Raw genomic sequence first — 27,424 nt, 5'->3', positions numbered from 1 at the left:
CAGCCCTAAAAAGCAAATAAATAAATACATACATAAATAAATAAAAACTTCCCTACCCTGAGATGTCCTACATTTTCTTCTAATTATTTTAACCAAGTTTTGTTTTTCACGTTTAGGTCTAAATCCATCTGTATTTGTGGAGGGTATAAAGATGGCTCATATGAAAAGTCACTTGGTGTGACTGTTCATTGACCTGTCTATTCTGTCTCGCCGGGTGGTGATGCCTCTGCCATCATCAATTAAATTCCCACATAGGCTTGGATCTGTTTCTGGGCACTCTGTTCTATTGATCTCACTGTCTAGTCCGGCACCAGTACCACACTGTTTTCATTACTATTGCTTTCAAATAAGTCTTGGTATCTGTTAGGCGCTTGTTCTTTTCCGGAATTGTCTCGTTTCTTCTTGGTCCTCTGCTTTTCCAAATGAAATTTTTTTTTTTTTTTTTGAGCCACAATGGGAACTCCTTGAACTTTTCTTTCTTCCTTCCGTCCTTCCTTCTGTCCTTTCTTCCTCTTTCGTTCTTTCTTTCTTTGCCTGCCCCCAACACGGCACATGCAAATTCCAGGGCCAGGGATCAAACCTGCGCCAGAGCAGCAGCCTGAGCCACAGCAATGACAACAGCAGATCCTTAACCTGCTAAGCCACCAGGAAACTCCAACTTTTCTTTTTTCTTTCTTTCTTTTTTTCTTTTCTTTTTTTTGCTTGCTGGGAAATGTTTATTTGCCGCTAAATCACCCAAGTATGCCACAATCACAAGGAAGGTACAGGTTTTGGGTTTTTTTCCCCCATAGTTAAAGTTTCACAGCATCTCCCCCATCATAAGTATTACAAAGGAAGAGCAAAGAATCACATTTTCCAGATCTTAGACTTGTCTTCCGCATTTAGCCCAAAGATCTCACCATCTTCAAAAAATAGTTCTCCTGCAAAACTCGTCAGCTAAAAGTTCTACCCAAACTAGCTCATGGCAATTCTTTCCCCATTTTCTCTAGCCAGTGAGGGCTGAACAGCAGAGCGTGGCCCAGATTGTAGGGGTGGAAGGGTAGGACATGAGGGCTAATTTCCCCCAGGACAAGATGGCATCTGAAGCTTGATGGGAGAGCAGAACTGGAGAGACTCGAGGGAAGGGTCCAGGCCCTGTATTCAGTCAGAGTCACTGCTGGAAGAGGAGGCGGAATGCTTGCCATGCTTGTGGTACTTGCGCTTCTTTTTATGAGCTTTCTTCATTTTCTTCATCTTGTCCATCAACCATGCCTGGTCCCACCATGCCAGGAGCCAATGGATTCACAGGTGGCATGCCAGGGGAAGGTGGTGGGTAGGGACCTGAGGGCTGGCATCTTGGATGCCCTGGCTGTGGCGCAGGATAACAAGGCCTGCCAGGGGGAAAAGCTGGATTCTCCTGGGGGAGTGGGAAAGGGGCCTGGAGGAAAGGGAGGGTTGGCAGGTGGTGGATGGGCAGGATTGCAACCTCCAGGGTATCTGACATTAGGCGGGTAAGGATTTGGCCTTGGCTGCCCGGCATTAGGATTCCACATGTTCAGTGGTTTTCTCCAGCCCTTTAAAAAGGGCAAGCAGGGGAGTTCCCATCGTGGCTCAGTGGTTAACGAATCCGACTGGGAACCATGAGGTTTGCGGGTTCGATCCCTGGCCTTGCTCAGTGGGTGAAGGATCCAGCATTGCCTTGAGCTGTGGTGTAGGTTGCAGATGCAGCTCAGATCCAGTGTTGCTGTGACTCTGGCGTAGGCTGGCTTCTGTAGCTCCGATTTGACCCCTAGCCTGGGAACCTCCATAAGCCGTGGGAGTGGCCCTAAAAAGGGGGGGGGGAGACCAAAATAAATAAATAAATAAATAAATAAATAATAAATAAATAAATAAAAAGGGCAAGTGGACAAGTGGAGACCCTGGCTCCCAGCAATGAAGGGACATCTCACCCAGGAATGGAGAAAGAAAGAAACCAACTTTTCTATTTTTGAAGAAACTTTCCAAACTAAAGTAAAAAAAAAAAAAAAAAGTCTATCTTTTTTTTCCTTTGACAAGTTCTCTAAAGACTGCTCTGAAGGGGCAAGCTTTGTCAACCCAACCTCTGGTGTGAGGCCACCAGAAGTCTGAAGGATTGCGTGTAGGGCCTGGCGAACTGGTGCTGCGGAGGCCGTGCCTGGGCCAGACGCCCACAGCCTGGCCGAGCCTGGTGGAGCCAGTCTGCGGGGGGAGCTGGCAGGGCCAGGTGCCTCTCTCCCTTGACCCAGGGCAGGTGAGGCAAAGGCTGGTGGAGAAAGGTGACTCCGAGAGCCAGTCTTTTCCCCAGGCACCCCCTGCAGATCCAGAGAGCAGATGAAAACTAGAAACCAGCATCAAAACACAGGAATGTGTAATAAGAGCAGTTGGAAGAAAGAGTTCTTCGAATCTGCTGATGACAAAATAATATTGCTCAATCTTTCCGGTTATTTTTTTTTTTTTCCTCTTTGACCTCCCTGCATATCTCTGGAGCTCCCACAGCTCTGGCTGTCTGCTTTGCAAAATACATATTTACAGGCCCGCTTCGCCTGTCTAAATATAGGCTTTTTTTTAAAGCAACTGATGATTTAGAGAAATCGTTCCTCTGTCCTCCCCCTCCCCCCTCCACACACACCCTGACTTCTTCTTGTCTCCCTTCTGAATCTCCAGGATGTCTCCAAGATTGCCAAGTGACACTAGGGCAGAGTGTGGAGGGGGGGGGACAAAGGAAAGAAGGGGCCAGGGCAGAGGGACCCAGGCAAGGCAGTCTCCCAGTTGTGGGAGGACCCCAAAGGCCTCGCCTCTCCCTGCAGGGGCACTGGGGGACTTGGGACAACAAAAGGCAGGACTGAGAAACTCTTTGAAAGGTACAGAAGGGAGGTCACTGCCCCTCCAGTGACGACCCTAAACGATTATGGAGGAGTTGCAGGCAAACTTCAGAATTTCCTATAACAGACCTTAAAGGGAAACTCGACGCCCTGTAGCCCAATGAAGTGTGTCTTAGAGATGCAAATACTGATGCTCAGCTTCAGCCACCCTGTCCCACACATGTACACGTGTGCACACACACCTCGACGTATACGGATGTACATTTGTGTGTGTGTGTGTGTTTTTGCCATTTCTTGGGCCGCTCCCGCGGCATATGGAGGTTCCCAGGCTAGGGGTCTGATCGGAGCTGTAGCCACTGGCCTACGCCAGAGCCACAGCTAGGCCAGATCTGAGTCACGTCTGGGACCTACACCACAGCTCAGGGCAATGCTGGATCCTTAACCTACCGAGCAAGGGCAGGGATCGAACCCGCAACCTCACGGTTCCTAGTCAGATTGGTTAACCACTGCGCCACGACGGGCACTCCCATATATGGATATACATGTAATCAGTAATGACCAACACACCAAGATCCTACCTCGTGCCAGGAGCTGTTCTAAATGTAAATTCTCACAACGATGGGAGGTTGGTCTAACATCTCCGTTTTACAGCTGAAAGAATTTAACTGGCAACGAGTAGTAGCAGGTTTACGATCCTAACCAAGATGGTCTGGCTTCAAAGCCCCCAGTCTGCTCTCTTCTGGAATCAGGGACACCGAGGATGGCCTCTGCTCCGGAGGGACACTCAGACATTCAAAGTTGAGCCCTTTGAGGAAATTGAGGCTTAGGAAGTGGACATGACTCACCTAAAGTCCTGCAGCAAACGGGTGGAGTTCAGACTCAATTCAGTCCTTGTAAACCCTGGTGTCTTTCCTCCCAAACTAAGTCATTTCCCCCTTCACATCGGGAAGTCTCAGCTGTCCTCATTCCCCCTGGGAAGGGGTCAGCCAAGGGCCACTAAAGGCCCTCCACTGCTGACATCCTGGATGTGAGTTCTCCTGGATGTAAACGTGTACACACGTCTTCCCAGCATCCTCGGATCAGCCCAGGTCCCCAGCAGAAGAGGACAGATGAAGGAGCGTGATCAGGGCAGGGGCCACGGGCTCACCACAAATGGCCACCCTCTGCTCAGATGACCCTGGCCACAGAAACACCACTTTCAGAGGCTGAGTCTCAAGGCCCCAGGGCTGGGAAGAGAAGCCAGCCTTGGCACCCAGCCTGGAGCTGTGCCCAGAGCACTAAGGGCTTGGGATTTATCGCAAATCAGGTCTCTCCCCGCCTTCATCACCTTTCTTTGCAGTTAACACCTGGTGTTTAAAACTAGCAAGCCCCGGAGGAAAGGCCTCAGAGGGCCCTGATCAGATTTGAGGGCAGGTGGGAAAACAGGGAGGGACTTGATCTGGAGGAGGATTGGGAGCGGATTATCTCTTCCTGTAGAAGCCTCTAGCCTTTTTAGCAAGAATGGAGAAAGGCACACACCCTACCTTCCTGTGTCATCCACTGTCACCTCAGTTTATCCTCTTAGGGCACAGAAAGGCTAAGGGACTTGGCCAAGGTCACACAGCTAGGAGTAAATGGGGGAGCCAGGATTTGAACTTGGGCAGCCTGACTCTTGTGCTAACTTTGGGAACCACTCCCTATTCCAAGAGCACCCGAGTGACTCCACAAAGGATCAAGGGGAGAGAAAGAACAGTTAAATTACCCTGAGGCTCTGAGCTGGGAGATAAGTGAGGATGCAGCCTGAGGAATGAAAATTGGTCTCAGACCCTTCAGTTTGGGTGTGACCTGTCCCCCCTACCCCAGTATCTGCCCTCCCCTCCCTATCCTCCTGGCAGGTGTGATCACTGCCTCAGGCAGGCAGGGACGGTGGTGGTGATAACACCCCATTCCCCACCCCTTTCAAAGGCCGGGGCCGGCCTGGCGCCAGACCCCAGGGAAGGGACGAGTAATGGCAAAGCATTCTTTGCTCCATAAAAGCTCCTTTGGGAATGCCAGTTGGGGGTGTCGCTGAGCGAACCCGGGGAGCCCAGGAAAGAATGATCCCACTCATTCGCCTCAGTCATCCAAGCTCTGGGCTGACTCCAACCTTCCTGCATCCCGAAGTCCTTAAAGGGCTTTCACTCTTGGAAGTTTCGACATGGCCGAGCCGAGAGCATCCCAATAATTTCAGCTCACGCCAAGCTGCGGCTGGAGATGTTGGGGGTTCTGGGGGGTGGGGTGGGGTAGGGGGGTGTCCGCTGGGTCTGACAGTTGGTTCTCAGCTCCTCCTCCCATCCTTAGAAGCTGGCTTCCCCACCTGGCCAGAAGCGTGGGCACAGACCCCTTGGGCTGGGACCAGTTAGAATGACTCACCAAAGGGTGTGGGAGATTCTGGGCAGAACACCCCAGGGCTCGCGCCCTCCCCCAATCCACACAAGAGCTTCTGAGGACACTCTGCCCAAACTCCCAGCCCCTACCTAGGTGAGACTTCTGTCTCACCTAGCTTCCTTAGTGACGTAGGGGTGGGGCTTCAAGCCCCAGATGGGCGTAGGGAACCCAAGTCCCAAAGCCCCTGCTGAGAACCCAAATCCTCCTTCTCCCTTAGCCTCAAGATTGCCAGCCTCTAGATCCAATCCTGTGGTTCCTGGCCCCTCCCTGTCCCAATATTCAAGGTTCCCAGGCGGCTTCCCACACCCCATCCCCCATGCTCTTTTGCACGTGCTGACCGGTTTCTATCCCACAAAACCTGCACATTGGGGGGGCTGAGTGGATTCCTTTTGACAGCCCTTCTAGGCAAAGGGCGGGGGAGGGGGAAGTGGGAAATTGGGAAGAAGAGGAAGAGGATGGAAGGGAAGAGGGCGGGGGAGGAGGCAGAGGCCCCGCAGGAAGGCCTGAGATGCAGGAAGCAGCTGGGAGTGGGGGGAGGCTTTGTGCCTGAGTTGTTCTCTGGGTCCTAGGGTCCACAGTGTTCATCAGGTTCTGGGATCCAGGCCGTGAAGCGGTACATCTGGATCTGTCATGGTCTAGGGGGTGGACCTTCCTTCCCAGGCCCTGGCAGCTGAGAAAGGGGAGAGGGCAAGCCCAGGCCTCTGGCTGTGTGTGTGGCGGGTGGGGGACCCTGAAGACCAGCTGCCAGGGCGGGGGATGTGAAGGCCCCTGCCACCCTTCCCCTCCCTCCCCGCACACACATGCACACAGTGTGTCTTCAGATCAGAGACACAGCTAGAGCTCTCTCTGGTGAAACTCTGGCCCCAGGCTCCAGAATTCCTCCTCCCAAACACTTTCTTCCTGTTTGATAGGCATGAGTGCCCTCGTCGGGGGCATGAAGATGGGGGACTCCGCTCCTCCTCTCCAGCCTGGGCGCAGGGGAGGACACCATCTGCAGACTTCCAGAGGTCAAAGGCCAGCTTCCGGCTGCCACCTGGGTGCTGAGGGGGGCTTCTCCCCTCCCCGTCCTCTTCCACCATCTCCGCGGGGCCAAGGTGTCACACCTTAAAGGGTGCAAAAGCTTTCCTAGGGGAGATTGTTCAAATGCAGGTTCCGGGGCCAGCCTCGGAGATTCCGCCTCACAAAGCTTGAGGGAGAGAGGATCCAGAAATCGGAATTTTTGAAAATTTCAAAGTGGATCATAATAGGGAGCTCCAAGGACCTTGAAGGAAATGATCGTTTGCCCCTCCCCACCGTTCTCCCGTCACGTCTGGGGTAGAGAAGGGCTGCACTGGAGACCACGATGGTGGGTCGCCTCCCCCCCCACCCAGTATTTAGAAGGGGTACAGTTACGTGGGTTGTGAAAAGCCACAGAGGTTGGGATGGAAGGCTTCAGGAGGACTAGCCAGCCTCTGGGGTCAGGGCACGGCTGCGGCGAGGGACGGGCAGGGGAGGGAATACATTAGGGTGGAGGGGAAGGGGAGGGCTCACAGGCTCCGGCCCCGGAAATCCGATCCCTTTAGGACCCAGAGGTGCCAGTCCCCCAGCGGCGGCGGCGAGAAGGGCAGCCGCTCGGTCTCGGGCAGCCGCCGCTCGGGCAGAGCCAGAGAAAGACCGAGGCTCGGGGCGCGGGGGGGAGGGAGGGAGGGTGGGTGGCACGGCGGCGGAGCGGCCCGGGCCGGCCGAGCAGCCATGGGCGCCCAGGTGCCGGGCTCCCCGAGAGCCAAGGCCCCCGGCCGGGGTGGGGGGCGCCCGGGCTACCAGCCCCGCTGACACCGCCTCGGACGATGTGAGCCGGCGCCTCCGCCGCTGCTTCGCGGGCAGGGCGCGCGGTCCCACCCGCCCCGGCCGCCGCTTTTCTAATTTGGGTGGGGGAGACCGTACCAGGCCGCTCGGCCTTTGGCAGAGGGGCTGGCTGCCTTTGGCAGCTTGATTCGGGGAGGCGACCCACACAGGGAGCTGGGAGATTTTTTTTTTAGCCTTTTTTTTTTAAAGCGAGGTTACTGTTTTTGGCAGCTGCTTTTGGGGGAAGCCTACAAAAGGCCTTTTGGGGTTCCTTTATTCTGGGGGAGGGGGCGGTGGTCCCGACTTGGCCAGCCGCCTGTTGGAAGGGGGGAGCGGGAAGCGTGGGGATGCGAACCCGGCTCCCCCCACTATGATGAAGACGGAGCCGCGGGGGCCCGGGGGTCCCCTCCGGAGCGCCTCCCCGCACCGCAGCGCCTACGAGGCGGGCATCCAGGCTCTGAAGCCGCCCGACGCGCCCGGGCCCGACGAGGCACCCAAGGCGGCCCACCACAAGAAATATGGCTCCAACGTCCACCGCATCAAAAGTATGTTCCTGCAGATGGGCACCACGGCAGGCGCGCCGGGCGAGGCGGGCGGCGGCGCGGGCCCCACCGAGGCCCTGCGGGCGCCCGAGCGCGGCGTGCGCCTGTCGCTGCCGCGGGCCAGCAGCCTGAACGAGAACGTGGACCACAGCGCCCTGCTCAAGCTGGGCACCAGCGTGTCGGAGCGCGTGAGCCGCTTCGACTCCAAGCCCGCGCCCTCCGCGCAGCCTGCGCCGCCGCCGCACCCGCCGTCCCGGCTGCAGGAGACGCGGAAGCTGTTCGAACGGAGCGTCCCGGCGGCCACGGGCGGCGATAAGGAGGCCGCGGCGCGGCGGCTGCTGAGGCAGGAGCGCGCGGGCCTGCAGGACCGGAAGCTGGACGTCGTGGTGCGCTTCAACGGCAGCACCGAGGCGCTGGACAAGCTCGACGCTGACGCCGTGTCACCGACCGTCAGCCAGCTCAGCGCTGTCTTCGAGAAGGCCGACTCGAGGACCGGCCTCCACCGCGGGCCAGGGTTGCCCAGGGCCCCGGGCGCTGGGGCTCCCCAGGTCAACTCGAAGCTGGTCAGCAAGCGATCCCGGGTGTTCCAGCCGCCCCCGCCGCCGCCCGCCCCGTCGGGGGATGCCCCGGCCGAGAAGGAGCGTGGCTCCGGGGGCCAGCAGCCCCCGCAACACCGAGTGGCCCCCGCCCGGCCGCCCCCCAAGCCCCGGGAGGTGCGCAAGATTAAGCCGGTGGAGGTGGAGGAGAGTGGGGAGTCGGAGGCCGAGGCAGCGCCCGCGGAGGTGATCCAAGCGGAGGTGACGGTCCACGCGGCCCTGGAGAATGGCAGCGCCTTGGCAACCAGTGCCAGTCCCGCGCCCGAGGAACAGAAGGCCCAGGCGGCCCCCGAGGAGGAGGCAGCGACCGTGGCGGCGCCTGAGAGAGGGGTGGGCAATGGTCGGGCCCCGGACGTGGCCCCGGAGGAGGCGGACGAGTCCAAGAAGGAGGACTTCTCGGAGGCGGACTTGGTGGATGTGAGCGCCTACAGTGGGCTGGGGGAGGACTCTGGGGGCAGTGCCCTGGAGGAGGACGATGAAGACGACGACGAGGAGGGGGAGCCCCCCTATGAGCCCGAGTCGGGCTGCGTGGAGATCCCGGGGCTCTCGGAGGAAGAGGACCCGGCCCCAAGCCGGAAGATCCATTTCAGCACGGCGCCCATCCAAGTAAGTGAGCCCCCCTCCCCGCCCCCGCGCCGCCCCTGCCACGTGCACGCTGTCGCCCCCACCTCGCCAGCCTGCCAGCCTGGTTTGGCAGGCTGAGTCAGCCCTGTCACCCAGCCCCCTTCCCAGAAGTAATTCCCCGAGGGGGGCGTGGGGGACTTCCAGCTGTGCGTCAGAGCAGGAGGATTTTTTGGCCTGAGGCGGGGTGGCCTGCCCCGACCTGCCCCTGCAGGTTCCTCTGCCTGCTGCCCTGCCCGGCGCTGGGGCAGGGGCACAGCGCCCTGCCCCTGCGCGGCTGCTCGGACACCTGCAGAGGCTGCTGGAGGCGGGGGCTTGGGTGACGGGAGGATGTGCCTGACCTCAGGAGCGCCTCTGCACTTTGGTCCTTAACTCTCCTCTGGGCAGGAGGAGCCTGGGGAGCTTAGAAACACCCCCCAGCTTTCTCTCTGCGCTGGAGCCGCACAGGGGAGGGAGGAGCCGGGAACTTCCCAAAAGGAAGGGGCAGGGGCCGGAAGCCCTTCCTCCAGACTCTTCTGTAGCCCTACCCCAACTTTGCAGAAGTGAAAGGAGGAAGCAAGTCTTTGAGGGTGAGCTGGGCTGGGGACATGTGACTGGGGGCCCTGTTCCCTGGGGTCTGTGCGGGGGGGCCCACACGGGAGCTGGGGGTGCAGGGTTCCACAGGGGGCAGGCAACTTCTGCGGTTTTTGAGGAGGCTCGGAAAGGGGGGTGGGGCTGAGAAACCTTCAGGTGCCTGGCAGCTGCCCTCCTGCTTTTGCCCTTGGCCTTGACAGCCTCCAAGCACTCTTGCCTCATCCTCCAGGTGCCCTGAAAGAGGGATGGGAGCAGCCCTTTCGGGAAGAGGGGGGGGTGTCTCAGCTGCCCCCCCAACACACACACACACACACACACACACACACTATTGGTGATTGGTTTGTGGGTTTGTGCCAGTGCCCAGAGATCCTCAGGACAATGCTGATGGGGCTGGGGACATCCCCTGGGAGAACCAAGAACCCTAGCCTCCCACCCCACTTTCTACTACCCTCCCTTCTTGGCTGGCACATGCGGCCTCAAGGTGCTTGCCCACCACCCAGGCTCAGCTGTGCTTCAAGAGGATGTCCAGGCCAAGGCAAGTCCAGCCTTTACCCCTCCCGAGCCAAAGCCCCATCTGTTTGATCCAAGTTTCCATAACTACTCCTGGACCATGAAGCTGCCCAAGTTTCCTCTCACCTGCCCCCCGTGTCTTAGCCTCTCTTCCTCTCCCATCTTCCAAAAGGGCTACTCCCGTCCCAAGCCAACCCCTGCCCCCAGACTGTGACCTTGCAAGCCTTGTCTCCACCCCGACCCCCCCACCCCCCGCCTCTCCCCTCCTGAAGGTCCTGGGATCCCGGAGAGAGCGAATCAAAGCTTATGGGTTGTTTTCTTGGGACACTGAGGCCCGTGGAAGGGACCACCCTATCCCCCACCACCGCCAGCAGTTCTTTGAGCTGCCCGGTCCCCTCGGAGGTGGAGTTTGGTCTTTCAGTGTCGAGCCTCTGCCTGTCTATATTTGACACCTTACCCTGATTCTTGGGTAAAAAATAGCGCATGATTTAGAGCAGTGCTCCCTGACTCCCTGGTGACTGCTGCTCGCCTGAGTGTGGGAGCCTGTGGTGTGTGGGGCCGCCTTTGTGTGTCTGCCTTTTGACCTTGCTGGGGGAGTTCCTCCTCTCTGTCCCCACCCCGGCGTTGACATTAAGTCCAGGGTCTTGTGTTCCTCGGATGACCCAATTGCTCCCTTTACGGAGGCTGCTCTTGAAGATGGAGCTCCAGTCCCAATTGTCATCTGGATTGCCATCTGGACTGGTTCCGGGGCCCTCTGATAGGCTGGCCCCATGGTGGTGGGCCATGCGAGTGGTGGTCGGTGGGGGGGGGGTGCCTCTGAGCCCGGCGAGGCCTAGGTTTCCTGCAGGGGGCAGGATTTGATAGGCTGAGAAGCGAGGGGAGGGCAAAGCGCAAGACAGGCTGGGAGGGTGTTTTGGAGGTCACAGTGTGTGTGTGTGTGTGTGTGTGTGTGATTGCGTGTGCTCACGCCTGGGGGCGGGCTTTGGCTGACCCAGGCCACCACCTAGACTGAGGGATGAAGGGACTCTCTGTTGGAGTGGTAGGTGAGGGTTAAGGAACACAGATGCAGAAGTGGGCCACAGCTGGTTTGCCGGGTCTAGGCGAACTCCAGCCCCTGTCCCAGGGCCTGGAGCATGTGTGCAATGGGGACAAAGTCTCCGTGACCCACCTACCAGAGCCCAGCTGGACGCAGTCTCATCCCTCCCTGCCACGGGCTAACCCGCCTGACCTTGGGCAGTGGTGGACCTGGCATCTTGCACTATGTGCAGACAAAGTGGCCTCTTCCTCCCAGGAGCTTGGGTCCCCTGGCCAGATGTCAGGAGGGCAGTCCAACCGCGGCACCATCAACAGGAAGCTGGAAGGGTCTGAGCTCGGACTTTCTCTGATGCTGTGAAATTGAGGGCAGGGAGTGAAGTGACCACACAGGCCCTTCCCAGCTGGGAACCCCTTTGTGGGAGTGAGCCTCTGCGGTGGGGCTGTGGGGGGGGGGGGTGACACCAAACCAAGGCTGGGACACGAGTGCTGTTGCTGGCCTGAGTGCCGGAGGGTGTGTGGGGGGGGCTGCTTCTGGAGGAGAGGGGCCCTGGCAGGGGCCTCAGGGAGACAGTGTCCCACTCCAGCGCCTCAGGCCCAGCCATCTGATAGGAGCTGCTGCCACCCTGCGTCGCCCCCGCTTGGCTCCAAGTGGTGCCAACCTGTCGCTGCAGGCAATGAAGCAGGAACACATCACGGTACCCCAAGTGGTTCTCATTAACCTCCCACTGGGGGCACCCCGCCTGGACCCAGAATTAGCCACTCCTGCCCGGGCCCTTGTCCTACCTTCTCTGTTCTTTGGAGGTGGGTCAGGCTGGGGGATTCCCGTTTCCGCTGAGAGACAGCAGAGGGGGTACAGGGGACAGTTAGACTGGGTCGCTGGGGATGGTGTCAGAGGCTGCCACCTCCCTGATCTCCTTGCTTTGTCCAGGTCACTGGGCCCAGGACCTCTGCCCGGGCCTCCTGGGGCCCAGGGGCTGAGGGGTGTACCTCAGAGAGGGAGACAGGCCCGGCCGTGCAGGCAAGGCCGGAGGGCACTTCGGGTAAAGGGCCTGCCCTCTTTTCTAGTAGGGTAGAGATGGCCCTTTGTGCCTCCCTCCTCTACCCTGGCCTCAACTTCAAGTTCAGGTCTCTTGGGTGCCCCTCTGCCTCTTCCCACCCCTCTCCTCCGCCACCCCCCATCCTGGAGTCTCACACCCGCTCCCCCCCCGCCTCCCCATCTGGCATCCTCCAGCATCTTCTGCACTCTTTGCTCCCCTCCTCCTCCTCCCCTCTTCCTCCCAGCCTGTTCCATCCTCTCTCTCCTGCTGTCTGTGTCCGTCCGTGTCCGCCCCCCTCGCCTCTGTCTGGGACAGGGGCTCTCTTGGTCTCTCTCTGACCCTGGGGACCTGGGTTTCCCAGCCTGACGGTTTCTCTCTGGATCCACTTGCCTTTCCGACTCCAGCCGGCCCTCGCTCCTGTGGTCAGGGCTGTGGCTGGGGGCAAGGCTGGGTCCTTTTCTCTCTCACCCTACAGCTCCAGCACCGTCAGGGCCTTCCCTCTGAGCTGGGGGGGTCATCGCGGGCTGGCAGTGGGAGAGGCCTGTGGCAGGAGGGGCGCATGGTGGGGGGGTGCAGCCTGCCCCTGTGGCGGCCTCCTTGCACCAGGTCAGCGCCCCCCCACCACCGTCGGCCCCTCTGACAAGTGGCCTCCCCTCTGCAGGTGTTCAGCACGTACTCCAACGAGGACTACGATCGGCGCAACGAGGACGTGGATCCCATGGCCGCCTCCGCTGAGTACGAGCTAGAGAAGCGGGTGGAGAGGTTGGAGCTGTTCCCTGTGGAGCTGGAGAAGGGTGAGCCGGGGTTCCTGGGGCTCCTCCCGGGGCGGGGGGCAGCTTCTGCCCTGGACCCTCAGGGGTTTGTACCGGGATGTTCCTGCTCCCTGGGAGCGGGCCCCTGTCCGCGTCTCACAGCCACACAGACCCAGCCCAGCCCAGGCTCCCGCCACCACCGCCCCTGTTGTGCGCGCTGCCCTGTGCGCTCCTGCGGTTCTCAGTCCCTGGGGGAGCATGTGGGCTGGGTCCACAGGCTAGGGGAGCCCTGAGGAGGTGCAGCTTGAGTTGCGATCTGAAGAGATCAAGGGAGATGCAGGGAAGAGGAGGGACCTGGTGGATTCAGGTGGTCGGGGAAGAAGGGTGTTGTGAGCAAGGCCTCTTTTTTTCTACGACGGACTGGAAGCCTTGCGAGGCGTGGGCCAGGTGGTCTAAAGAGACCACACCAGGCTGTGCTGTGAGTCACAAGTGGATGGAGGGGAAACCACTGTGGTGTGGACAAGAGGATGGCCATACAGGAGATGGGTGGACCTGAGCAATCCTTGGGAGGCGGGATCTGTAAGATCTGGGGGTTACTTGGCTTTCACAGAGGCTCTGAGGAGGCGAGGGGAATCCAGGCATCTCCCAGGCCCCGTGAAGGAGTGGCAGACGGGGAAAGCCTGTCTGTGGGGGCAGATCATGAGTGTGGATGTCGGAGGCCTGTGAGAGAGGCAGGGGCAGCTGCGGAGAGAGGATTGGTCCTTGGGGGACAGAAATCAGGAGGGCCCCTTGGGTCATCGAGGCTGTGAGCCGGGGCGAGATGGCTTAGGGAGGGGGAAGCCCGAGCCCACGGTGGCTCCCCCACTGGTCCCCTTCGGCCACCACACGCCATCTGCATACAGAGAGTCCCGCCTCACCACGTCCTGCTGCCCACCAGCTCTTTGGGTGGGGCAGAGGGCAGGGAGTGACCCACGAGCATCCTGGTTGGCTTGGCAAAAAGGGGGTGGACAGACCCATGTCCTTGCCCACGTGCGGGACATGCCCTCAGCATGGAGATGGCTTGAAGTGGGGCCATGCCCCAGAGCGAGGGATGGGATCGAGGGCGCCCCTCTCTCTGTCCCCCGCCAGCCCCAGGCTGCCGCTCCTCCCCCCACCAACCCCCACCAGCTTCTCCTCACCCTCTGTTCCACAGACTCCGAGGGCCTGGGCATCAGCATCATTGGCATGGGGGCCGGGGCGGACATGGGCCTGGAGAAGCTGGGCATCTTCGTCAAGACAGTGACCGAGGGCGGCGCGGCCCATCGGGACGGCAGGTACTGCCCCCAACCCCCACCCCCCCGTACCCGCCCCCTCATCAGTCATCCCCCCCTGCGTGAGGCTCATAGGTTCGTGTACCAGGTGCTGGTCCAGGCCTCAGGGTTCAGTGAACAAAACAGATGGAGCCCTCGCCCTCATGGCGCGTGTAACCTAGAGAGCCGTGTTGGTGTGGTGTGTCCTGGTTTTAAGTGTGTGTCCGGCTGTGGTGCGGAGAGCTTAGAAAATACCGAGACCCTGGAGTTCCCATCGTGGCGCAGTGGTTAATGAATCCGACTAGGAACCATGAGATTGAGGGTTCGATTCCTGGCCTCGCTCAGCAGCTCAAGGATCCCTCGTTGCCGTGAGCTGTGGTGTAGGTTGCAGATACGGCTTGGATCCCGCGTTGCTGTGGCTGTGGCATAGGCTGGAGGCTACAGCTCCGATTTGACCCCTAGCCTGGGAACCTCTATATGCTGCGGGAGCAGCCCAAGAAATGGCAAAAAGACAAAAAAAAAGAAAATACCGAGACCCGGACGCTGCTGTAAGGCTGGTGCCAGGCCCTGGGGAGCCGGTGACGAGGGCTTTGCCTGCGGGAAGCAGGGACTGTAGCGAAGCAGGTGGACCTTCGTGGACCTTTGGGTGGATACACGGAATGTGGTGAGATGGAGGAAAGGTACAGCTATGCAGGAGGGCTTGACCTCTCTGGGTATCAGAGGAGCCTTCCTGGAGGAAGTGACTTTGGAGCTGAGACCTGAAGGACGAGCAGGAGTTAGCTAGGCTGAGGGAGCGAGGGGTGCAGGGCATTCCGGGCAGGAGCCCGAAAGCAGACAGGCATGGCAGGACCCAGAGACCCACAGGGATCAGGTGTGTGGCGTGGCTGGAACAACCAGTGGGTGCAAACCAGGGAGGAGGTTGCTTCTTGCCAGTGTGCCTGTGTTTGGCATCTGAGGCTGGAGGGTGTGAGTCCTGTGGGTCAGAGGGCTCAGGGAGGACCCCCTGGAGTCCTGGGCAGCCCACTGACCCCTCTGTGGGCCACCCCACTGTGTGTGCATTGCCAAGGGGAAGTGGGAACCGCTTCAGGGCACCCCTGGGTTGTTGTAAGTTAAAGGCTGAGGGAGCTCCTATTGTGGCTGAGCAGGTTAAGAACCTGACATAGTGTCCGCAAGGAGGCAGGTTGGATCCCTGGCCTCGCTCTGTGGGTTAAGGATCTGGTGTTGCCGCCACCTGCAGCATAGATCACAGACGCGGCTTGGATCCCGAGTTGCTATGGCTGTGGTGTAAGCCGGCAGCTATAGCTCTGATTCGACCCCTAGCCTGGGAATAAAATGCAAATAAATGAAGGTTGATATCAGGGCTACCTTGTGGTGCCCCTAAACACCCCTCCATGTGACAGAAGTGAGGGGGTGTCCCTGTAAGGACCGGGATCATGCTTCGAGAGGTGGGGTGCTTCATCCAGGGAGCTTCTGCTTACTAGAGCACGGGTAGCATGTGGACAGCCCAGCTGAACCAAGAAAGGGAAGGGGACCATCCCCGCTGTTTCATTTACCCCCTCATCCGAGCTTCCCAGAGCCTTTCCCGTGGTCGCCTGTAGGCCATCGGGGGAGTGTGTGTGTGCGTGTGACAGTGTCCACAGCTCATGCCCCCCGTGCGGCCTGTGGGGCAAGCTGTAAACAGCCTGTGGGAGGCTGTTTCCTGCATTTCCAAGTGCCTGGTGCTCCTGGTGGAAGTTGGGGAAGGAGGCGGCCCAGGGTCCCTCCCACTCCTTCCTCCCCCCTCAGCCGGCCAGGCTGGACCGCCTGCATCTCTTTCCTCAGGTAGAGCATAGGGGCTTCCGGCACCGCCACCACCACCGCTGGAGCATCTGGGGGCGCTGTGCACCTGTATGGGAGGGAGGTGACCCCGCGGGACTGTGCGGGAACAGGGTCTCAGGCCTTTGGAGGAAATCTGTGGACTCGGGTCTGCACAGAAATGGGAGCGTGAGAGGGCTGCGTGTCACGCACGTGCTGTGGGCCCTTTGGCTGTGAGCGTGGCTGTGATGTGCTCTTTGAGTGTCATCAGGTCTGCGGTCTGTCGGGTGCGAGGAGGAGGGGACGAACGTGTGATTGTCGCAGAAAGCGTGCTTGTCACTTTTACCCGTCCCAGTGTCTGTGTCTGGCGCGCTTGCTTGGGCGTCCCTGCCCACAGGTGGGCCCGGCTGCCATCTGATCCTCGGCCTCGTGCATCTTCGGCAGGGAGACAGACTACCGGGTCCCCGTGGGGACTGCGCCTTGAGTCACTGATGGGAGGGGGGCTGTGTCTACCCCAGCTCCACGGTTCCCCTCATGACCCCTGACCCATGTCCCCTCTCCCAGGATCCAGGTGAACGATCTCCTGGTGGAGGTGGATGGAACGAGTCTGGTGGGAGTGACCCAGAGCTTTGCAGCCTCCGTGCTCCGAAACACCAAGGGCCGCGTCCGGTGAGGCTCGGGCGAGTGGCCGGGGGTGGTGGGGAGTGGGAGCCAACAGGAGGCTCCGCTTTCATCCAGCCCCTTTGCCCACCTGCCCACACCCAGTTAAGGCTCTGGGTGACCCAACTTATAGCGAAGGTTCCGCTGCTCGCCTGCCAGAAGGAATTGCTGGCTGCATATCCCTTGCTCTCTCCACCTTCCTGCCTCCAGCCCCTGACCACTGCCAGCCACCAGCGCTCAGGCTTCAAGGCCCGCCATCCACCGCACTTCCAAACGGGTCTCTTGGACTCATTCTCCGTTACCCCTGACAGTCCCGACTTATTTACTGAAGATTCAAGATGTGTAGCGAGGAGTTCCCATCCTGGCGCAGTGGAATTGAATCTGACTAGGAACCATGAGGTTGAGGGTTCAATCCCTGGCCTCGCTCAGTGGGTCAAGGATCGGGCATTGCTGTGAGCTGTGGTGTAGGTTGCAGACACAGACGCGGCTCAGATCTGGTGTTGCTGTGGCTGTGGCATAGGCCAGCGGCTACAGCTCCAATTAGACCCCTAGCCTGGGAATCTCCGTGTGCCGTGGGTGTGTGGCCCTAAAAAAAACCAAAAGCAAAAAAAAAATGTTCAATGAGAATGGCATCCAAATTGGGCTTCACCCCTCCCTCCTCTCTAGCCCGGGGTAGTCCTAGGAGGATGCTCACTTATGGGGGTTGGGTTAGAAGCCCCCCATGGTCCTCTCTGGCTTAACATTCAAGGACCACTCCCTCCCCCTCCAAGAGTGGCACTGCCCCCAGGAAAGGGTGGTAGAGAGAAACAGGATGTGGGTGGCCACGGAGAGGAGGGGCTGGTGCCTGGAAGTTCCACTGTTTCCTCTCCATCCTAATCTCCAGTAACCATCATCCCGCCCCTTCCTGAAGCTCAAGGGCCCGGGAGCACACACAAGACACCCCACCACAAGCCCAGGGTCAGCTTCGTCAGGCCCCTGCCTCGTTTTCTCCCACGTGATGGAAAAACATGGCTGCTACACTGGCCCGTCCTAAACTCATGTCCCCTGCAGCCCAGCCGGACGTCTGGCTGACAGCTCCCTCCCCCAGAACTGGCCAGCAGGGCCAGGGGGCCGCTGCCTCTCCTGGGAAGGAAACCCAATAAGGGCCCCCTGTTCTCCCATTCATTATTAACACTCTGCAGCCTCTGGACTCAGACCTCTCATTTGACGTCCCCTGGGAGGACCTGGGGGTGAGAGGGGCACACCAGCGGGGAGGATGGTGGCATTATCCAGCTGAAGACAGAGACAAAGGAGATGATGCTGGTACCCCTGCAGGTTTATGATTGGCCGGGAGCGGCCGGGTGAGCAGAGTGAGGTGGCCCAGCTAATTCAGCAGACCCTCGAACAAGAGCGATGGCAGCGGGAGATGATGGAGCAGAGATACGCCCAGTACGGCGAAGATGACGAGGAGGTAGGGACGCTGCCCGGCTGGGGGCGTCATCGCCCCCTGGTGGCCTGATGGAGCATTACAGCCATCCTCTGTCTCTGCGGCTCTTCCAGGCCTTGTGAAGGCCCCCCAAACGCTCCCTATCCTGGGGAAGCCCCTCAGTCTGAGGGAGGCAATGCAGACCTTTCCCTCAAAGAACCTCCAGTCTGATGAAGGAGTCCCACCTTCTGTCTTCAAAAAGACTTCCTGGCCTCACAAGGAAAACATAGCTCCTCCTAAGAGTCCCTGCTCTGAGGGGACCTAGTCTGAGAAAGGGGACAGCTCCAGACCTCAGGGGGCCTGTTGTGTGAGGGGGGAGGCAGAGGTTGTTTCTTCAGGGGTCTCAGCCTTTTTTTTTTTTGACTGTGCCTGCGGCATGTGAAATTTCCTGAGCCAAGGACTAAACCCATGCCACAGCAGTGACAAGGCCAAATCCTTAATCGCCAGGCCACCAGGGAACTCCAAGGGGGTCTCAGTCTCACAGAAGAACTACCCCTGCCTTCAGGGGTTACTCTCCAGGCTGTTGGGGGTAGACACAAACCATGTCCCTGGTGGAGCCGCCCCCAGTCTGATGGGGGAGGCATGAGCTGACAGTGAGCAGAGTGCTGCTGGTCTAAGCCCTGGTCATCAGGGCCGAGGGAGGCTGGGCTGGGCAGGGTGCACGGCCTCCTTTCTCCCTTTCTAGACGGGGGAATATGCCACCGACGAAGATGAGGAGCTGAGCCCCACGTTCCCGGGCGGTGAGATGGCCATCGAGGTGTTCGAGCTGGCAGAGAACGAGGATGCCTTGTCCCCTGTGGACATGGAGCCCGAGAAGCTAGTGCACAAGTTCAAGGAGGTGGGCGAAGGGGGTCTCTGGGGCGGTGGGGGGCAAGGGCAGGCCCGTGGACGGCCCCGCAGCACCACCTGCCCCAGCCACCACTGAGCGTCTGTGCTCCTGCCCCCACAGCTCCAGATCAAGCATGCTGTGACCGAGGCAGAGATCCAGCAGCTGAAAAGAAAGGTAAGACTGTGGGTTGGGGGGCAGCGCTGAGGGCTGGGGGGACACCACCTCACCCACACACACGCTGCCTTGCCTACCCCCACCACAGGAGCCCACAGAACAAGCTCCTCTGAGGCCAGGTCGTGTTAAGAGCTCAAGCTCTGGACCTGACTCTCCGCCACTCACTTGGGGGCTCTGTGCCTGTCTCCTCACCTATACAATGGGGTAATGACAGTGCCAACACCATAGGATCATTGTGAGGATGAAATAGTACAATACAGGAGGTCCTGTTGTGGCGCAGTGGTTAATGAATCCGACTAGGAACCATGAGGCTGCGGGTTCGATCCCTGGCCTTGCTCAGAGGGTTAAGGATCTGGCGTTGCCGTGAGCTGTGGTGTAGGTTGCAGACGTGGCTTGGATCCCGTGTTGCTGTGGCTCTGGTGTAGGCCGGTGGCTCCAGCTCCTATTAGACCCCTAGCTTGGGAACCTCCATATGCCGTGGGAGCGGCCCTAGAAAAGGCAAAAAGACAAAAAAACAAAACAAAAAAACAAAAAAAAATAGTACAATACATGTCAAGTCCTTAGTACAGTGCCTGACACATAACAACAGGTGCTTGAGAGAGAAAGGGGAGCTGTTAGCTGTCAACACTCTGGATGCCACCACGTTCACAGGCCCACAGGCGTCCTGTGCCCACAAGCCCAGCGGTAAATGCACACCCTCTAGAGATCCATACACTGGCACACAACAGGCCAGCCCCCAGGCACACGGTACCCACAGGCCCACGGGGACACAGTGCTTCATGTGGGAAGGCCTCCGTGCCTGTCTGCTGGGAGATGCAGGAAGAGCGTCATGGGACAAGTACATTGTCACAGAGATGCTGATGGTGATACTACCAGATGGTGCCACACGGGACATCTACAAACACACATGTGTGCCGTGTACAGACACCCACACAAGCACACGGTGTGCCAACACACTCGCACGCATTGATACACAGATTCAAAGTCTGTACTGGGGGAGTTCCCGTTGTGGCTCAGCAGGTTACAAACCCAGCTAGTATCCATGAGGATGCGGGTTCGATCCCTGGCCTCGCTCAGTGGGTTAAGGATCCAGCAGCCATGGGCTGTGGTGTAGGTCACAGACGCGGCTCAGATCCCTCGTTGCTGTGGCTGTGATGCAGGCCAGCAGCTGTAGCTCCGATATGACCCCTAGCCTGGGAACCTCCATGTGCTGCAAAACCCAAAGTCTGTACTGGGCCCCTGCTGGGCCTGGACATCAGGAGTCCTGACTCCTGAGGGGCTTCCAGTGTGGCGGGGAAAGGCAGGGGTACACAGGGCCGTGCAGACACGGTGCACCCAGGTACATGCGTGTGCACTGCCATACGTGGGCTTCGACCGGCATGCATGGAGAGAGGAGAGTGTAAAGCCGAACCCTGGGGGAGGGCAGGGCTCAGATGACCGAGGCAGAGCAAGGGCATTCTTGGCAGGGAGACAAGCCCAGGCTTGGAGGGAGGCCCTCAGGCTGTGGCCGTCGTTCCCGTGGGGGAGAAGTGGGAGGCAGAGCTGGGCTGCCAGGGTGGGCTGTGGCTTGCAGGGTCCCCACCCCCCACTGGGGCTCCAGCCTTGGTCCTGTGGCTGTGTGGGAACCCTAAGGGGGGAAGGTCACTGCTGACAAAGTGGGAGGCCTGAGGGTTGGGCAGGGCTTGGAGGCCAGTGAACCAGTCAGAAGCCTGGGTGGTGTCCTGGCAGGGGTGGGCAGGGCTGCCCACGGGCCCAGGCAGAGCATATGGATGGGAAGGGTGGATTTGAGTTGCATTTCCCAGGTCCAGATGCAGAGCGTGAAGGGGAGGAGCAAGTCAGAGGTCTTTCGATTTTTTTTTTTTTGGTCTTTTTTTTTTAGGGCCACACCCACGGCATATGGAGGTTCCCAGGCTAGGGGTCCCATCGGAGCTACAGCTGCTGGCCTACGCCACAGCCACAGCAACACCAGATCTGAGCCACGTCTGCGACCTACACCACAGCTCATGGCAACGTCGGATCCTTAACCCACTGAGCGAGGTCAGGGATCGAGCCCACCACCTCGTGGTTTACCTAGTCAGATTCATTTCTGCTGTGCCACGATGGGAACTCCCATTTTTTTTTTTTTCTTTCTGCTTTTTAGAGCCACACCCACGGCTTATGGAAATTCCCAGGCTAGGAGTCAAATCGGAGCTGTAGTTGCTGGCCTAGGCCACAGCCGCAGCAACGCCAGATCCAAGCCGCGTCTGCCACCTACACCACAGCTCACAGCAATGCCGGATCCTTCACCCACTGAGCGAGGCCAGGGGTCGAAGCTGCGGCCGCACGGATCCTAGTCGGGTTCGTTAACCTCTGAGCCACGACGGGAACTCCAAAGGTCTTCCATTTATAAGCATCTATCGGGTGCCTTCTAGGCGCCAGCACTGTCCAGTCCCTCTGATGGGCAAAAGCCGATTGGATTGCCCCTGTGTGGCCTAGAGTCTGCATGCCCGTGGCTGTATCCTAGAAGCTGACAGGGACTCGTAGGAGAGGACAGGGCCGCTGAGCTCTGAGAGCTGGCGGGGCCTGAAGCAGCCGGCAGCATGTGTGGGCTGTGCTGTCCGAGGGAGGCACGGGAGACTTTGGGGGAAGGGATTCGCTGAGCAGAGAGCTAGAGGGTGAGCTGGGGGACGTGATCCGGCCAAGGGAGGGTAGGTGGGTACGTTCCAGGCGCAGGGAACAGCAAGGGGAAGGCCCTGTGGCAGGAGGGAATGGCCTGTGTAGCTGGGAGGGCAAGGAGGGTTTGCAGCCACCAAGGTTGGAGGGTCAGGCAGGGCTGGAGGCTGAGCGCCGGGGTGGCAGTGAGATGATGGCACCCGGGACAGAGGTGGGCTGCTCAGGAAAGGAGGAAGAGGTTTGTGCTGGTGGGGCCAAGATTTGGGGCAGGGCGAGCTGGGGGTGAAGTTGGGCTGGCAATTCGGGGCTCAGTGCACAGAGGGGGTGAAGGAGGTAAGAATAGAGAGAACGCAGGCCCCAGGACTGGGCCGTGGGGGTGGAAGGTCTGCACTGGGCGGGGCAGCAGGGGCTGAGGAACTGGCAGAGGAGCCAGGATTGTTTGGGAAGCCAGGGCTGCAGAGAGGGGACAGAGGGCAATGGTGACCCTCATCTGCCCTGTTCTTTCGCATCTAACATCCCACTGCAGCCTTTGTGAACCTGGGGAGGCAGGACTTTACAGATGGGAGGACTAAGGTTTAAGACAGAAGTGGCCTTACGGGAGTTCCTGTCGTGGCTCAGCAGTGAAACTGACTAGTATCCATAAGGACACAGGTGCATTGCCGTGAGCTGTGGTGTAGGTCGCAGATGCGGCTTGGATCCTGAGTTGCAGTGGCTGTGGCTTGGGCCGGTGGCTATAGCTCCGATGGGACCCCTAGCCTGGGAACCTCCATGTGCCCTGGCTGCGGCCCTTAAAAAGACAAAATGAAGTGGCCTTACCCCAAGGCACGAGCCAGTCACTGACACCCATGGCCTCCTGCCTTCTAGGAGTGTGGCATGGTGTCAGGGGCCCTGGCTGGGAATCCTGAGGCCGAGGTCCCGCCTCTTCTCTCTCCAGGGTTCTCTGGCTCTGCCAAGGAGCGTTGGGGGGCAGTGGGCTCTGTCATCTGTAGGAGTCATCCAGAGACTCTGGCCCCCACCAACCCAGAGCTGTTCCTGCCTCTCTCAGCTGCAGAGCCTGGAGCAGGAGAAGGGGCGGTGGCGGGTGGAGAAGGCCCAGCTGGAGCAGAGTGTGGAGGAGAACAAGGAGCGCATGGAGAAGCTGGAGGGCTACTGGGGCGAGGCCCAGAGCCTGTGCCAGGCCGTGGACGAGCACCTGCGGGAGACCCAGGCCCAATACCAGGCCCTGGAGCGCAAGTACAGCAAGGCCAAGCGCCTCATCAAGGACTACCAGCAGAAGTACGTGGCCGGGGGCTGGGTGCCGGGGGGCGGGGGGCCTGGGCCTGGGGAGGACGGAGAGGCCTGTCTGTGGTGGCAGTCCTGCCCCACCCCCACCCCCCACCGAGTAGGGAGGCTCGGAGGCAGGGGGGTGCCTGGGTTTGTCAGAGCCAACCAGCCAGGCCCCAGAGGCTTTGGGAAGGCCTGGGACCTCCCAGCCTGGGAACGAGGAGAGAGGGGCCAAGCTGTCCAGGCCGGGCCGAGGACCCCCAAGACTCTCCGGATGGAAGCCAGACCTCACACCCTTACCGACCGTCTGTCCCCACCCCTCCTGTCCCCCAGGGAGATCGAGTTCCTGAAAAAGGAGACGGCACAGCGCCGGGTTCTGGAGGAGTCGGAGCTGGCGAGGAAGGAAGAGATGGACAAGCTCCTGGACAAGGTAGGCCCCGAGGTGCCTTGGGGGCAGGAGGGAGCAGCAGGTGGGCCCCCCTCTAGCAGCCGCCCTGTGGATCCTGGAGGGAGAGAGGGGAGTCATGCTGCTGGCTTCTGAGAGCTCAGGGTCATCTCCCCTCCCGGGGGAGGGGGGCGGTAGAAGGGGCGGGGCCCACGCCCAGGTCCCCCAGGCCTGACCCCCTCTCCTCTTTGCTTTTCAGATCTCAGAACTGGAAGGCAACCTGCAGACACTGAGGAATTCCAATTCTACTTAACAGGAATCATTCCTTGAGCGGACAATAATGAATCCCCTCCCATCGTCCTCCCTCCCCTGTCCTCAATACTTCACCCCGCCCCCTACCAGCCTGGGGACAGGTGCCCCGACTTCCCCACCCCTCCACCCCACTTTCCCCAGCTTCAGGGACCAGAGGGCCCGAATCACAAGGCCCCCTTTAGGTGGCCCGGGCAACACAGGTGGCGGCAGGAAGGATGGCCTCCTCCTTGCCCATGGGGCTGAGGCATGGGCCATGGGATGCTCAAGGGCTGGCCTGGGTGGTGGACGGACACAAGGACCTGCAGACCAAACTGCCAGACTTTACAACCTCCAGCCTTTGTCTCTGGACCGGACTGGGGCTGGGGGCTCTTCCAGCATCTCACCACCTGGAGGCTGCTCCCTGCTCACGGGGCTCCTGGGTGGCCCCTGGGCCTCTTGACTTGAGCTTCTACCTTCTTGGCCCTTCCCCCCTCCCCCATCATTGTGCTGTTCTGTTGCATTCTGACCCTCCTGCTGGGAGGGGCTGCCTCCACACCTCCTCCCACCCCCATCCCTCTGCCCTCCCAGGAGGGCCAGAGTCCACCCAGAGGCTGGAGGCTGGGCCTGGCCCTGCACTGATTTCTCACGCATCCTTCGTGGAAAGGGGAGCGTCCTGGACACCTGGTGTCCAGCTCCCCCTTTTCCTGGGGCAACAGCCCTTAATTGCTCCTTGTGCCTCCCCTCCCCCAGGTGCCAAATAGCCATAACCTCCTCCTAGAACTGTTCTGCGGCCTCTCCGGGGTCCAGGTTTTCTGGCCAAGCCTGGCAACACAAGAGAGGAGAGGAGGTCAGCTTAGGGGGACCCGGTTTTGGGCAAGGGGAACATTTCTCACCTGGAGAGCCAGGCCCTGTCCTGCCCTACCCAGGGCTCCACCTGGAAGCCTTGTACTAACATCGCAGAGATTCAGCCTCACCCTCCCCCCACCCCCACCCCCAGTTTTCCAATGTTCAGACCGGAGGGCAAAATTTTACTTCTCCTCCTCCTCATCTCTTTGGAGACCAGGGCTGCCCTGCTGGCAGCCTGCTTTCTAAATGAAATCGACGCCGTTTCCCCACTTGAACCCCAAATTGGGGCTTGGACCAAGGGAGGTGAGACCCGCCCCCCACGACCCCTCCCCTTTCAGAATCCGTCTCTCATTTCGCCTCTTCCTCGTGCCCCTGCCGCAGCCTGGGTTTTTGTTCTTTTTTTAAAAAAAACGGACAACCCCTTTCCATCCCTTTGGGCTTCTCCTTGTCCCCTTGTAAATAGACCACGCCATCGATCAGTATTTCTCGGCACCCTCTTCCTGCCCCCAGACGTGCGCCCACCCTACGAAAGAGCTGGCTGTCTCAGCGCCCCCGCCCGTGCACTTCGCCTCCTCCGCCCAGGCAGAGGGAGGGGGCGGGGCCGGGTGGGCGGGGCCCCGGGGCGCTTCCGGTTTCTCCGCCGGGGGCCACCCCTGCCCCGCCTCCCGCAGGACTGCGTCTCTGTACATAATATATATATGTATGTATTGTTCCCGGTTTTGTACGGACCATGCCCTCTGTCAGGTCGTCCCCATAAAAGCAGCCCCCAGAGCCTCGCTGCCTGGTGTTTTGATTCGCGGGGACGGGCGGCTGGGGGGGAGCGGCAGAGATGCCAGTCGGAGTCCAGTGGGTCCCCCCCTCCAGTGCTACCTCTGACCTTGAGGGTATTTTTATACAGAAAGCCCGTGTTTCCGCCAATTCCCTCTCTGCCACCGTGCCCTCATCAGCACCCAAGCCTTTTTATCTATTCTTCCTGGGCAGGGCTGGGGTTTCTAGAGCTTCCTAGGGCTCCCAGCCTTCGGGTCTCTGATGGAATTTAGAGGATGGGTTAGCCATGGTAAGGAATCTCTCCCCTGAGAAGTCCTCTAACCTAATGAGAATACCCAGTCCCTGCTCTCATGAGGGAGAAGGTACTTAGGGGAAGGATCAATGACTTACTGGGGGTGGGAGGTGATTGGTTAGAGCAGTTTTGTCCCCAGGGTCCTAGATAATCCCTTTGGGGGTGGCCAGAGAGTTCTTAAATAGCCCTAGCCATCCCCACCCCCCACCCTCTGTGCCAGCAGGTCTGGTTTGCTAACTCACCAGCTCTAATACCAATGGGTCCAGGACTCCAGACGCTGGGGTTCCAGGGACACACCAGTAAATTTCTAGAGAGGAGTGCAGGAGGCAACAGGATCATCCCCACCCCCAGCCCTTCTTTGCTCTGAGTGCTGTGTGCCAAGTGTGAGAAAACTGAAGCATAAGGCTTGTGTTCAGTGGGCTGGCCCCCAAGACGATTCTCACAATCCCCTTTGCCCTAAAAAATAGAAGTCCCAACATCAGGGCCTTTCAAGGGCCCCTTGGTGGGTCCCTAACAAATCTGAGATGAGTGGCCTCCACCAGAACTCCCAGCAGCAGTCAGCTCCCGTGGCGGCCACTCCCTTCTGGATGAGTCTGCTGCACCAGTATCATTCCTAGCAAGCCATATTCTGGTATCCCATAGCTTTCTCTCAAAAATCCGAGTTCTACACCTCAGGGCCATATATGACCAGTCCAGTCCTGCCACCCACTTGAGAATCATCTGGAGATGATGGCCATGCCTCTGAAGGCATTTTCTCTTACAAGGGGCTCTCCTTTGGAACGCTTCCGCAAAGACAGATCCAGGTGGCTGAATCCCAGGATCAGGGAACCAGACCACAGGATCACAGGTCATACCTGGAGTCAGAGGTGACTTGGGCCCTGCTCAGACAAGCTAGCCAAGAACTCCCAAGACTGGACCTTCCTGGGTGGGGAGGCAGACATGAGAGTTGTGAGGAGGATTCGTGCTGCTCTGACAGTGGCTAAGCATCCAGGGTGGGGTCCTGGATGCTCCCGTGTGTCCCATGTATTAGGTGCGGGGTTTGCACATATATATTCCAAAAGGTGGACCCCTTTGGGAAGCTGCCCCCCCGCCAAGCCTAAGCCTGAGTGTGGTGTGTATGGCTGAGGACGGTGTGTGTAGCTTTGCTGTGAGTTCCTAGGGCCTGAGATGTGATTCTCCTGGGACACGTCCATGTTTGGGGCTGTGTCAGGTGACCATGGGCGAGCTTGTGTGAGGCATGACCCCAGCCCTGCCCTGCCATCTCTCCAGTTCTTAGGACCTTGAGCAAGTTTTCCCACCACCCCCAGCACTTGCCACAAGGAAGGGAAACCAGATGGGGCAAGGTTCTCAGAAGCTTAAGCATCACTGGGAACAGGGGGTCCTCCTGGGTCTGATGGCTACAGACACCCTCCCATGGAACCTTCCTCCAGCACTGATACCACATGCCCATCTCCCCACTCCCTACGGGGCTGTAAGATCAATCACCCCTCTCCAGCCTACCACCCATATCTCACCAAATGCCTGCAAACCATGTCCTCTCTTTTTTTTTTTTTGTCTTTTTGGCATTTCTTGGGCCGCTCCCGTGGCATATGGAGGTTCCCAGGCTAGGGGTCGAATTGGAGCTGTAGCCTCCAGCCTATGCCAGAGCCACAGCAACACAGGATCCGAGCCGCTTCTGCAACCTACACCACAGCTCATGGCAACGCCGGATCGTTAACCCACTGAGCAAGGCCAGGGATCGAACCCACAACCTCATGGTTCCTAGTCGGATTCGTTAACCACTGCGCCACGACGGGAACTCCCCATGTTCTCTTTAAAGACCCCAGACACAGCCCCACTGAGACCTCCATCCAGCATCACCACTCCCTCCCCAGATCTCCACAGTCTAGCCAGCAACCCAGAATCTGATTCCAAAAACACCCAGCGATGCCAAAACACCTACAGATCTCCTTGGAAATCTTCAGTCCCTAAAGGTTATTCTGTCCCCAAGCATGGTCCCAA

General features: G+C 59.3%; 1 protein-coding gene and 1 pseudogene across 1 annotated transcript; one reads left to right on the top strand and one right to left on the bottom strand.

Annotated features, from left to right (window-relative positions):
- Positions 1-707: 707 nt before the first annotated feature.
- Positions 708-1,647, bottom strand: LOC125115068 (proline-rich protein 13-like; annotated as a pseudogene).
- A 5,179-nt stretch (positions 1,648-6,826) lies between these two features.
- PPP1R9B (protein phosphatase 1 regulatory subunit 9B) lies at positions 6,827-25,134 on the top strand. The gene is made up of 10 exons (XM_047758880.1): positions 6,827-8,793; positions 12,625-12,757; positions 13,908-14,028; positions 16,363-16,467; positions 17,773-17,908; positions 18,609-18,761; positions 18,873-18,926; positions 22,624-22,853; positions 23,175-23,271; positions 23,486-25,134. The coding sequence occupies exons 1-10, from the start codon at positions 7,420-7,422 to the stop codon at positions 23,537-23,539; spliced, it is 2,457 nt and encodes an 818-aa protein (XP_047614836.1). The 5' UTR covers positions 6,827-7,419; the 3' UTR covers positions 23,540-25,134.
- The last annotated feature ends 2,290 nt before the right edge of the window (positions 25,135-27,424 follow it).

Source organism: Phacochoerus africanus, chromosome 14, assembly GCF_016906955.1.
Source record: "Phacochoerus africanus isolate WHEZ1 chromosome 14, ROS_Pafr_v1, whole genome shotgun sequence".
In the NCBI taxonomy this organism is placed as follows: Eukaryota; Metazoa; Chordata; class Mammalia; order Artiodactyla; family Suidae; genus Phacochoerus; species Phacochoerus africanus.
This window is presented reverse-complemented; position numbering and strand designations above follow the sequence as displayed.

Bases quoted from the DNA above. Each gene is read 5' to 3' on its own strand.
- PPP1R9B (XM_047758880.1), top strand. From the start codon at position 7,420: ATGATGAAGACGGAGCCGCGGGGGCCCGGGGGTCCCCTCCGGAGCGCC. The intron at 8,794-12,624 runs GTAAGTGAGCCC...TCCCCTCTGCAG, and splicing joins TCAGCACGGCGCCCATCCAA to GTGTTCAGCACGTACTCCAA. The intron at 18,762-18,872 runs GTGGGCGAAGGG...CTGCCCCCACAG, and splicing joins TAGTGCACAAGTTCAAGGAG to CTCCAGATCAAGCATGCTGT.